The sequence below is a fragment of the Nesoenas mayeri genome (genome assembly GCF_963082525.1).
Source record: "Nesoenas mayeri genome assembly, chromosome: 5".
Lineage (NCBI taxonomy): Eukaryota > Metazoa > Chordata > Aves > Columbiformes > Columbidae > Nesoenas > Nesoenas mayeri.
The window spans coordinates 26,866,912-26,879,807 of NC_137548.1; the positions used below are offsets into that span (position 1 = coordinate 26,866,912).

The 12,896-nt window shown below is 42.4% G+C and overlaps 1 protein-coding gene and 1 long non-coding RNA gene across 2 annotated transcripts in view; one reads left to right on the forward strand and one right to left on the reverse strand.

Annotated features, from left to right (window-relative positions):
* Positions 1 to 3,059: 3,059 nt before the first annotated feature.
* Positions 3,060 to 6,223, reverse strand: LOC308040804. The gene is made up of 3 exons (XR_013922179.1): positions 6,107 to 6,223; positions 5,278 to 5,409; positions 3,060 to 4,776 (listed from the first exon to the last, which is right to left on the reverse strand). It is a non-coding gene; the product is annotated as an uncharacterized lncRNA (long non-coding RNA).
* Positions 6,115 to 12,896, forward strand: part of SLC25A21 (solute carrier family 25 member 21) — a 254,406-nt gene continuing 247,624 nt past the window's right edge. Inside the window, exon 1 of the mRNA XM_080345143.1 lies at positions 6,115 to 6,244. Within this exon, the coding sequence (XP_080201269.1) occupies positions 6,178 to 6,244 (67 nt within the window). The 5' untranslated portion in view covers positions 6,115 to 6,177. The remainder of the gene's footprint in view (positions 6,245 to 12,896) is intronic.

Consider the following 12,896-nt stretch of genomic DNA (forward strand, 5'->3'; position numbering starts at 1 on the left):
ATAACAGATATTCTGATACTTTGTGTCTTCTCCATAGGCAGATTTACCAAGTCATAGGAGGGCTATAACCTCCCTGATAATGCTGTCACTCCCAGTGTTTGGACACAGCAGTGACTGGATAGCCTCCCAATGCCATCTCCTTGCCCTAAAACTTGCAGCAGCAGCTGTCTCTGCATTCTCAGATCCTGTACATTATGCTACCTCCCAGACTCTCTCTTTGCTTTCCCTATTGCAACTAGAACTGCAGTAGCTTCTCCTTAGCTGAACAAAGCAAGACAAGTTTATCACTTTCAAGAGCCCAATATCAGTGTTGATCCCTGGACTGGGTCAGAAAAGCTCACAGCCAACATGCCAGTGGTACTTTACTGGTGTACACAGCTCAGTCTCACACAGCAGAAGGACCTCGCTATGAATAACAACATTTTGCATATCTAAACAAAAGCAAAATAATAACAGAACTACCACACAACAGAGCATGTTTACTTTAACTGTTATGACTTAGTTTTAACTGTCTCTAAACATCACAAAAATATTTTAGTGTCACAGTATATTTAAATAAGCAAATAATTCAAAATAGATGGTTTCAGGTTGAATGGAAGTTGTATATTCCCAGAGCAAAACAGTGGCCAAGAAGAGATGCTCAAGGCCAGGTACAAGAAGAAGGCAAGCACATCACCATGTTTCCCAAATACATACAGGTCCCACAACCTCCAGAATTCGCAGCCCTGAGACCTGCTGAGCCAGAAGCACATCTTTGTGGTTAACTGTTTTTTCTTCCATGACTAAACCACAGCATCTTACAACTGTTTCAACAGTAGTCACAACTTGCTGAAGTATTTAAAAAAACAAACAAACAAACCAAAAACACTCCAGCGCTGCAGGACACTCTGAATTACTAAACTCAGGGTCAGCAAACTCCTACAGCACCCAGTTTGAACCACCTCAACCCCTTGAAATTGTACCTAGACCCAGTTGTTTCAGGGATAAATACTGAAGTGTGTGCTGTCTCAGATAGGCCTCTGTGTCCACATACTGCATGTTTTTCCTTCAAACTCCTCACACTGAGAAGCCATAGCCTTTTTCCTCAAACAAAATAGACCTTCACAATACCACCAAGAATGCAGATTATTATGAAACTTACATTACGTTAAGAGCTGAGGTATACAACTGATTGGGACTTCACAAGGAACTTTTTTAAAGTCATAAATGTTCAAAGATACCACAGATTGCAAATGTGATTTTGGCAGGGTTTTTTGTGTGATCTATTTTGTCATGAGGTTTGTTTGCTTGTTTTTTAACGTATTACTACTATTCTGGGTACCCTTCACAGCTTGTTCTCACCTGATACCAAAGAACCAGCACAGACCGCCTAAATTTGCTGGGCCAGGTTTCACCTCCGGTTCTCCAAGCCGTCGTTCCCGGCGCTGCCCTCCCTCCCGGGAGGCGGCAGCCCGTCCGTCCCTGCCCTCCCCGCGGGGCTAAGAGCCTCTAAAACTCCAAGCCGCCCATTCCCGCCCGGGCAATTCGCTTTCCCGTCTCCAGCTGCAGAGCGGGGCTGTAGGTCAGGAGAGCCCGCCGAGCAGGGGGAGGTAGGGTAACACAGACACGAGGCTGCGCGAGGGGCTGCCCCGGCCCACGCAGCCGGTACGTGGAGGAAGAAGCCGGCGGCGGCAGCGCATGCCGGGAGGCGGCGGCCCGGCCCCAGAGGCGGGGGAAGTGAGGAGGCCGGGCAGGGCCGCTTGCCCGTGGGGAGGTGCCGAGGGCAGAGCGGCCCCTACCAACAGCCACCTCGCCGGGAAACGCCGCCACCGCCCGGCCCCCCCGCAGGAGACGGGGCAGGCTCAAACCCGAGCGCCGCGGGGCAGCCGCCGAGGGAAGCGCCCCGCCGGTCCGTTACCTGCGCGCTCCTCCCCCGCTGCCGGCGTGCGGGCGGCGCCGCCACCTCCACAACAAAGCCCGCGAGCGGGCGGGCGCTGCGGTCCGGACGGGAGCAGAGGCGGGCGCGTGCGGTGGCCCGGGGGCGGGGCCAGGCGGCGGGGGCTCGGGAGGGGGCGCCGCCCTGCGGGCGGGAGTAGGCGGTACAGGGCCAAGCGCTGGCGAGCGTGGCCGGGCGGGGGGCTGTGGGAACCTGAGGGGCTGGTTTGCGAGCGTCTCCCCTGCCCGCCTCTCCCCAAGCAGGGAAAAGCTATGCCCTTTCTGGGGGGTTAGCAGTGGCACGCTGCCCAGGCTGGCCAGCTACGGTGTTGCCTATGAAGGGATGTGGTGATCACAGATGCAGAGAGAAACCCTGTCAGGGCAATTAAGGAGGATGACATAGTGGTGCACATGTACTGTTTTGGGAAGAGGCCATGTGAAAATGGGATTAAGCCCAGAAGTGCTTCAGGAAACCTGCACAGTGGGAAGGTCACGCTTTGCGGGGCGGTAGGGAGGGGTGGATGGAGAATGAGAGATGTGCAATATACGGAAAAGACTTCCAGCAGGAGAATTTAATTGTGTTGAGGTGAATAGATTTGGGGTTTGAATACTGTGAGACAAACGTAATAGTTTCCTAACAATAGCAGAGTTCATTTTTTGAAGAAGGTGTTATGCTATTCTGTAAACATATTTCTCTATGTAAATTACACACTCCGAGCATTTTTTTTTCATGTAAATATTTTTGTTGTGGTGACACCTTCTGCAGAAAACAAATCTAACCACCCATTTTCTTCACCTTCCAATGAACTCCAAATTCGCTTTACTCTTGAACTACTGCAGCAAGTCAACCTTAATACTAGATTTGCTATTTGTATCAAAGGGAACATTGTGCAGGGAGATCTGCATCTCTGGAACAAAAAAGTAGTGATGTTTCAGCATCTGCTTTTTGATGATACAGGACACCATGGACTTGACGATCCTGGTATATTTATTGAGCAGCAGTCTCAAAAAGCCAAACCAAGGGATCTAATGCAAATGTTAATGAAACATTGAAGTTGAGATTTTAATTACTTAAAGGTCAGCACATTCAATGTTTATTAATTTAAGGGAGTTACTCTGTATTCCCACAGCAATCTCCTCTCTGCTCCTACATAAATCAAAGAATTCAAGTTACTGTTTATTTGCTGATGCATGTGAATTATATAACTGAATTTTATAGGTGAATATTATTCCTTTTTTTGCAACTATGGTCTCAGTCTTAACACTTTATTAACACTTCTCCACAAATTTTCTATGTTTACATACTTTTCAATAGCAACAAAAACATTGTCAAGTTTCGAACCTTATTCAGTTAGCAACATTGTTGCTAAATTATCCCCAAACACTTGCAGGCACTCTGTAAAGTAACATATCAGAACAGTATTATGACTTCATGAAAATACTTTTCCAAAGACACTTTTATAAAGTTTTGGCTTCCAAATACTATGGTGCCTGCAATCCATTCTCAAAACAGGAAACCGCGTTTGGAAAGGTTTGACAAATGATTCCCAGAAAAGCCTGTGAGGAGAATGAAAACACTGTAATTTCAGAACCTTATGCACAAACCCCACTTGTAGGCTGCTAAAGGATCCTTCCTTCTCAAAATACTCCGCATGTAAAAATCATTAGGTTTTGCTGGTAGAAAAAAAAAGGTTCTTTCCCAGTGAATGAGGGGGATAGTTAAATTAGGGTAATCTTGTTTTTAATAGGTTTTCATTATTTTCCTTAATTCATTTCCAAGCTCTCTCCCTCAGTCTAACAGTAACCCCCATCCAATCTAGAGAGCTGTGATCTGAGAACTCTCTTTCACAACACTATCTGAAACAAATTGTCTCTGACTGCACAGTTTTCTGCCTGCCAGTTTTCCCCACAGTTTTTCTGTATGAAATAAATAATGGCATTTTAATAAAAATCTAAAATATATTTTGTCTTTTATTTATTTTTTTTCACTTACGATTAGATTTAGTCTGACTTTGTGAATTCTGTCCATCAGAATGCTGGAATGTATTTTTTCCTGTCTATCTACTTCAGGTATTTCCACCTGCACTTTCATAGCAGTCAAGTATGCCTTTGTTCACAATGGAGTTTCTTTTCAACTTTTTTCATTTCCCTTGAGGAAAAGATATGGTATTATTATAACAAACCCAGATTTCTCTTGTAGCCTAAAGGTACCTTTCCAGGACTGGAGGGTGAGGAAAACCAGCTTGAATCCTCTTCAACTCTACTGTGCTACATCCTAGAGTCAGGGACTCCTGATATTAGCGCAACGCCTCTGGTGTGCCTAGAATTCACTGTGCCTAGTATTTTAGCTTAAAGTCACTACCTCAAAGGCTTTAAATGAACATCTGGAAGACTCTCTCTTACCAAATGAAAATGTATATAGATAGCAGACTGCCATTAAATACCTATCAGACATGGAAAACAGTGCAAAAATATACTGTTCAGACATAAGAAACAGATCAAACTTAATATTTCTTAAGAAACAGAGAAAGAACTAGGTACCAACACTTGCCTTTAGTAGCTGTGCTACAGGAATAGATAAATGCACCTAGTTACAAATTATCTGTGCTTTGAGTTTAGCATAAGCTGATGTCCTTGTAAGGCACCAGCAATCTCCCTTTTTTTCGAGGGAGAGAAGTTAAGAAACAAGGATGTAAAAACTACATTTATTTTCCTTCTCTTGAAGAGGTGCCAGAAAATCTAGCCTCCTAGTTCTATTTGAAGATGCTCAAGATCACACAAGGTATTCAGAATTGCTTTGAAGATAACGTGAAGGATTTCTGATTCAAAATGAATATCCTCATCTGTGTTAACACTGTAGGGCTGTTAACAAGAAAGAAAAAAGGAAATAAATTATCCATGAGACAGGTTAAACGGTCTAGCATCATATTCAAGAGCCATTTCCTTAAGTCTATCATCTTAACTCTAATAAATGGGGTAAGAAAAATCAGCAATACTAGAGGCTGTGGGCTACATGCAAAAGGAGGAAATAGAGAAGAGTATGAGGAACCACAGTACTATTCAGATTTAGGGAGAGGAGAAGTAATGGAGACAAGGAAAAAGTCTTTGCAGCTCTCTTGGTAACTCAGTGGTTTGACTAGTAGAGCAGTGTCAGGGTTACAGCAGGGAAAAGACTGTCTGCAATACTGCATTCACTCCCAACTTTTGCAGACTGCATATCCATAGAAACATTCGGGTATTCAGTTGTTGATTAAGTGCTTAAGCTGTAGTTTATTAACCCGAGTGCCATGTTGAATCTGGCTCTAAATCAAAAAGATTATGTGTGTACTAGTAAACATAAAGGATCCACGGCCATTCTCTGACCCTGAGAATAAATGTCCGTCTGTGTTCTGTAGCCATACGGTTGAACTGTCTTCAACGGTGCTGTCTCTGGGGATGAGCCCATGCTGTCCCTCATGTTGTCCCCTGATGTCTTCTGGAAAAGCACGGTTTGGCCTTGGCAAAAACAATGTTGGAGACTGTCAGCAATGGCACTGACAGTGTCGCAGTGCTTGAGGCTATGCCTTGGCACTGCTTCGTTTACTAAAATGGGCCAATAGGTCTGTGCAACACATACAATAGCCACTCTCCAAAGGACAAAATACCCATGTGTTCTTTGAACACCAAAGACCTGGAACCAACGTCTGAAAGTTTTAAAAGAACAACATGCTTGAGAATGACAGCCAGTGAGCCAAACGGCACCACTTCCTAGAAGCGGAGCACCAGGGGAGCTGCGGGTGGTAGCAAGGTCCCAGCAGCAGTGGGGAGCAGGACCGCAAGTGTGTGCTGTACGGCACCACCCCGAACCGAGGAGTGAACGGCACAAGCCTGCGGAGGTGACAGACCGCCAAAGCCTTGCCCACCCGCCCCAGCAGGGGTGCTTCCAGCACCGACCACCCCAACTCTGCCCGAAAGAGAGAGTCTGCCGGTTTCCCGGCTGCAAGCAGTCAGAGAGCCCTTTACTCGCTGCGATCGCCATCAGCTGCGAGCTGGGCCCCATCCGGGGCCACCCTCTGTCCGCCGGCTACTAAAGGCCGCTGCTCGACCGCGCGTTTTCCTTTAACGCGAGGTCCCAGCCTGCCCCACCCGGCCTTGCCGCGGCCCCCGCCCCACAGATAAGCGCGGCTCCCGCCTTCCCCCAGCTCTTCCCCACCCGCCCTGCGCCGAATCGATCACGTCTCGGGAGCCGCTCTCCGTGCGCCAGCTTCCTCTCGCCGCCCGAGAATGGCTCGCCAGCCCGGCAGCTTTCTGCAGGAGGCCTCTCACCAAGTCGTCGCTGGAGGCTCGGCAGGTAAGTGGTCGCGTTCCTCTGGGGCGGGGAAGGTCTGTCCGACCCCGCCGGCGTTCCACCGCCCCTTCGCCGCTCTCCTCAAGCGCAGGAGCGGCGGCAGGGAATGCCCTGGCTCGGCGGCGGCTCCTCCCCCGCCGGGCGGCGCGGGCGGGCCCCAGGCGATTCGGGGGTCCCGGGGGAGGGAGCGGTGGGGCCGGGGAGGTAACTTGCATAACGGTGCTCGGCCCCTCGGAAGGGTGAGGAGGCCCATCCGCGGGTCTGGGGTGTATCTCTCTTAAACACACCCTGCAGCCCCTCGGGTGATAAGGCTGGCAGACGGGCCCCCTTCAACGGTAACAGCCGTCGGTGTCCCCTCGAAAGCTTCTCTGGTGGGTGGCTGCTGGTGTTTTCTTGCTTGAGGTGGAACCAGTGCACAAATGGAAAACAGCACACAAACATACTGTTCAGATATAAGAAACAGATCAAACTTAATATTTCTTAAGAAACAGAGGAAGAGCTAGGTACCAACACTTTGCAAGTGTACTGTCTATGAGCCTGTGCAATCCGTTAGTGGTGCAACAGAAAATGTTCCCTGTGCTGCTCTCCGTTGCTGCCTTATAGAGAAACCCACGAAGGGCTACAGTGGAAATGTGTGTTCGAGTTTGTCAATACTTTTAGGAATGACGAGGCTACTAATTCATCCCATTATTTGACTGTAAATGTCAAACCCACCCACATCTGCCTTGGAATGAAAACACTGCTGGTTGATTTCTTCAGTTTGTTTTCTCTAAATTGGAAACAATCTGAAATGTTTATATAATGCTGCCTTGCAGGGAGTATTTAGACACTATCTTGCTTTTTTTTAGTGTACATATGTGAATCCTGTTAGCATTTCAACTATGTAGTGTGTTATTAACTGTCCTTTAGCATCTCTTTTGGGGTCAAAATTCTGTTTGCTGTGTTACATTTTAATTGAAGGAGGAAAGCTGCATGGTAATACTGCTGTGTCTTACATAATGCTTTGGCACAAGCAAAATTCTCCTCTGGGTGAGTATTGTGTGGCTGTGCCACTGCATGTAAGCTGGGGCTCTGTTCCCTCTAATTCCTCTGCTGCTCCTAAATCCACTTTTATACATTCCTGCCACCAACACACATTTGAGCATTTCCTTTTTATGCTCATGACTCTGCCTGTCCTTTGTTTTCAGCTTTTTGTTTTGACAGAGGGAGATGTCACAGCAGAAGTAGAGAGGTCTGCGGTCCTGGCCCTTCAGTGTATTGTGTGACTGTGTTTATGTAGCTCTCCTGCAACCTTGGAAATCCTAAAGCTTTTTTAGATTCTGCTTGGTACCACTCCTCATGTACCTTAGGAGAGAAAGAAAAGGTTTAATCTTACTAGCCTGTTGAAGGCCATTCGTACCTGAAGGGATACTGAGGTGTTTTACAAGATAACAGATTTATCTGTCCATAACAGTGGGCCTGTGCCTTAGTGATTCAGATTGATCAAACTCAGTATCTTTCCCTCCTTTGGCAGTAGTGTGTTTTCTTTACATGGTCTCTTTGTTGACTGAAGTACAGACAGTTTTGCTAACAGACCAGAGGGAAAGTTGTCTTTTAAACAGAATTTTACAGAAGGATTAGAATTGGAAAACGAGTGTGTTTGAGGCTGGCATAGGGAAAAGAAAGCATGAAAACTATTTGCTGATCTGGTAGACATAAATGTTAAGGTGAAAGTATTCTCAGTTCCAGGAGACAACTGATCTGTACCTAACACTTTTTTAAGGTATAACATGGGAAACCTGCTGAATCTAGTCTAGAAACATACTGTTAACAGATGCTTGTATCCTTTTGCTTAGTCTCCTGGCAGGCAGGTTCCTTAGCTCTATCACTAGCCTTAAACCTGTACAGAAATTTCTACTCATTGGTTTTGAAATAAACCAGTAGCAACTGCTGTCTAGGTCTGAACAACAGTAAAATTGTAAAAGAGGGATTGGTAAGCTTATGGCTCAAAGTGGGAGTTCTAAGGTATGAGAGAGAAATGGGTGAAACTTGAAAACTTGATTGATAGAAGCTTAAAACTCAATGGTGTTTTTCTTGGTGATTTATAGAGAAGATAGAAGAGGAAGACTGTACCTTTGAGATCTTCAGTTACTTTAAATTTCTCAGGCAAGTGTGAATCCTCCTTTTCTCTAGTGGTTAATTAGTAAACCAAAGCATGTGTGGAATGTATAGAAAAAATAAACAGAAAACAAACTCTAGACTCTAAGAACCACTGCGAAAATATCAACTTGAGAATCTCTAATTAATTTCCTTAGATTTATAGCAATTCTTCAAAAGTCTATTTAAGAAGTCCATTCAATGCAGAGTTCAACTCACAGGAAGAATTGTTTCTCTGATTCACAAGGATCAGAAAATCCTTGTTTTGTCTGCCTGTATGGAAAAGACAGAAATTAAAATAATAGTGTTGTATACAAAGTGAATGGAGAGTTCTTTCCTCATAGAGAGGAATTGAACACTGCAAAGTTTGTGTGATACCTAGGTTGATTTGCCAAGGTATCCTCGTAATGAGTCTTGAGTCACTTTCAATGATGAAGTGCAAATGTCATCATAAGCAGTTGCCCAGATGACTTTTGGCTGAGTTAAGGGAAGTGACTGAATATAGTTACCCTGAAGGTTTTAGGTTGCTACTACTCAGTATAGGTGTGTTCTTGTTTTTTTTTTTTAATAACAAAAAGCTGCAGATGGAGAGAACTACCTAAACCCACAGGTAAGATAGATATAAGTTCATTTGTATTTAATTTGCATGTTCACCTCTCTTGCTTCCATACACTTGCAAATAAATAACATAAAATAATTTTGAATTTTGAAGTTAAAAATTTGAAGAATTTATATAATATGTACAGTAGGTCATAAATAAGAAATGTCTTTTTTTTTTTTCAGATCTGCACTATTGAACTGATCTATAAGTACTTTCCTGCTGTAATTCAGCATGTTTCATTTCCTAATTCATTTTAATAAATGAACATAAACTATTTGCCCTCTCTTATTGAGGAATGAATATGGGGAAACCAGAATAATATTAAGTCTTTTTTTTTTTTTTTTTTTTTAATTCTTTGTATGAATAACCAGAGATAGTCTTTTTTTCCCCCATTCTTCATATTTTTGTGAAAGAGCAGGATTTCTGCCTGTTTGGAGTTCTTGACTTCATTTTTTGTTCTTTTTTAAAGACTTAGGTTTCCAGCTGCCTTGAAATCTAATAGGATTTGGGAGTCTAATTCTCTTAAGCTCTTTTGAAAGTCCAAACCTTTTCTTTTGAGAGGTGTTTTATTTCTGGAGTAGACAAAGTTGATTATCCTAGATAGCAGTAACTCCTTTGAACCAGATCTATAAGCAGAAAAGCAAATCGTTGGGGTAAGACTATAGGATGCAAATACAGTAATAAAAAAGTGTTTGGTCTTCGTAACACTATAGACATAAGGCAGACAAACACCATTACAAGGGATGATTGCCAGCATGTTCTGTGAAGCACCTTAGGTTATTTGATCCCTATGAATGGGATAGGGGAGTGTGACAGATGTACAGGAAGCACTTTAAACAGCAGGAAATTTTATCTAATTCTCCTGTTTTCTTTTTTTTGTTTTTTTTCACCCTAGGTGTTTAATTTGTTTTATTTTGCTGACATTTTTCTGGGAATTAAAGTTTTCTTAGCTGCTTTTTTTTTTTTTTTTTTTTTAAGCCATGCAATTGGCATTCACATGTTACTAAAATAATCACTTAATGTTTAGAAGTAATTTAAACAAGCTAAATACTTAGCTAAACCTTGTAACTATCTTGACTTGAAACCATAATATTTTCAAGTGCTTAAACCTTCTTCTGGAAGTCAATTAAGGCTGAAATATCTAAGACCGCAGTACATGCTCATTATCTCTCACTGCCTGTATTTGGCATTTCAGATGCTAACAAATACCGTTCATGTTTAAAAGCGAAGTGTGCAAAGCAGTCAAATAGTATTAGTTTCAAGGAAACATCCTACAAGTTAAAGTACTCTGGAGGGATGCACTCGCTCCTACCAGCGAAGCCAATTTTCTCTGCTAGGCTAGAGAAATTGATAGTGTGTTATCTGGTGTTGAACTTAAAACTTTAGAAAGGAGTTGCTTGGTTGGTGATATGGTGAGGAGAACTTTTCACGAAGGGAAGACCAAAAAAAGGTTTTAAGTGTTTGTAAGCTGAGATGTCAGATATCCTGAACCTCCTCAAGTATGTTCTGAAGAATCCAGAGGACATAGGAACAGTCAGGAAGTTAAGAGTTGGAAAGATTTCTGTTTCTGCTCAGAAAACCATCCCCCACACTGTGTTTGATTAAACATGCTGACAAGAAAATGTGAAAAACCTTTGCAAAGTCTATGCAACCCCTATTGCTTTCATCATTATACATCTCAGAGAGGGAATACAGTATTCAGGACAATTTGTGACTTTGGTGTGTCCCTGGGAATGAGGAACAGCCACTGGGGAAGGTCACAGAAACTGATGCTAGTTTTGAAGTCAGTATGGTTGAATTGCTGACTTTGGTCTCCTTGGTACTTAAAACCCAAGTAAAATCATAGTTTTTATCCCATGAGAAGGTACCTCCATGCTGCAGACCAGTGCAGTGACCAGCTAGCTGAGGGTATGCAGAATGCCATGTTGTGAACCAGTTGCTGTTACATTGTGAACTTTCCCCACTGGAAATTTTTAAGAGTATCTTCCCACTTACTAGAGCATTTCAAACTTTACTTCTGTAAGTAGCATTTTTAAGTATCTGAGCCTCCCATTTTCTACTGTCTAATACTAAAATTTCACCCCTGAATCTGGAAGATTGAACTGTTTGCTTCATATACATCTTCATTAATTAAAAGTGTTGTGGAGTTGCCTCAGAAAATCTTGTTTAAGATGGAAACTAATGAAAACCTCATGGGTTTTCATATACTGTGCTGAATATGCAAAGCTGGCAGCTAGCAAAATTTCTATAAATTTTCAGACAGTTAAGTAATTTGAAGAAACTCTCTTTGCAAAAGAGTTTTTATTTAAATGGAACAAAGGAAAAACCTCTGCATGTAGTGTTTAGGGTGAACTAATATGGTTCCAACAGGTCATTGCAGTGTACTAACAAGTTATGAACAATGATTTGGAACTCTTAAATGCATTTCAAGTGATATACTTTTTAAATGTAATAATTTTTATATGAGAGTTGAGATATGAAGAAGTAATCCTTACCTGTGTGTATAACAGTGACAAAACCAAACTATCAAACTAAGGCTTTTCATAATGTTTAACATGTCATGACACCTGTTGTATGCTTAGTACTTTCTGTAGAAACTGGGACCTCAAAAAGAATAATTTTTTTTGTCTGTGGACTTGGAAATTGTCAATAACAAACTGCTTGTTGAACCTGGGGCTGAATTTCAAACAAAGCTAGTGTTGCCTTGCTCTGATACTCACTGGTGGTTTGAACATCCCACAGCAATCTCATCAGTCCCATTCTTTGTTCCAGGAGAAACAATGGGGAAAGCTAGTAGCTTGCTGAGGTTTTAGTCTGACATGTTAGCCAATGGGGACAAAATTTCCTATGCACAGAATCCTCTATGGGTGTGTGATAAGACACTTATCCTTAAGATTTTGTATGTATAGTGAGCCTGAGGATTTTGAGAAAGGTTCAGCACTTTGTTGTTTTTATTGTAATAAGTCTTAAAAAAAAAAAAAAAATTCCTGACAAAATGACCAACCCAAAGCCTCAGAAACCAAGTAGTGAAGTTATTGATATTCCTTTGCTCTGTTTCCCACAAGATGGCAGTGTAATCCTACAATAAGATATGAAATATGGGTGGGTGGAAGATGAATAAAAATGTACATTGAAGCTGTTGAAGGTAAGAAGATTAGCATGTACCATTTTGGGTGACAATATGTGAAAGCAAGGCTTAAAGACATAAATGCTGGTTTCATATATGTACTGCAAAACCAATGACACTAAATTTGACTTCACCTGAACTGACCACAAAAATTGTAAACTGTGATATATCCTGAGTAAAGGTCAAAAGATATTGCTAAGGCACTACACATAAATCAGAAAGCTTGGGATAAACTTTTGGCCCAGTGGAATCAATGTGCAACTAGTTACTGACTTCCACAGATCGAGGAATTTTATGTAGTATTGCAGAAATCTCTTCAAACTCTCAGTGCTCATCTGTAAACAAAGTGAAGATGGGCTGTATTACAGGCTGCTGTAAGCTTGTGTTCACTTGTTTCAAGTATTGGCAGGAATGACACCTGCAGCAAAGAATGAAAGCTTAAAGATATGTACTTCTTCAGAACAAACACTAGATATGATGTTGTCAGGTTTCCAAGTTAAAGAATATTATGGGATAGTGTGCATTATACATGTAAAAGTAAATAGGTAGTCAAAATAATTAATACTGGAGCATGTCTGTTGTAAAGTTTATATGCAAAAAATGCTTTGTCCGCAGAGGCAGTTCTGAGGAGTTGATACACTGTTGTGAGCAAAGATTTTATTGGGGTAAAGAACAATTTTTCTTTAATGTTTGTTTTGTCAGTTGTGCTTAGTGATGGATGTTAGTGTTTGATTACATTAAATTTTCATAACACAAGGGCTAGTTATGTAATAAAAAAATTCTAATGTATA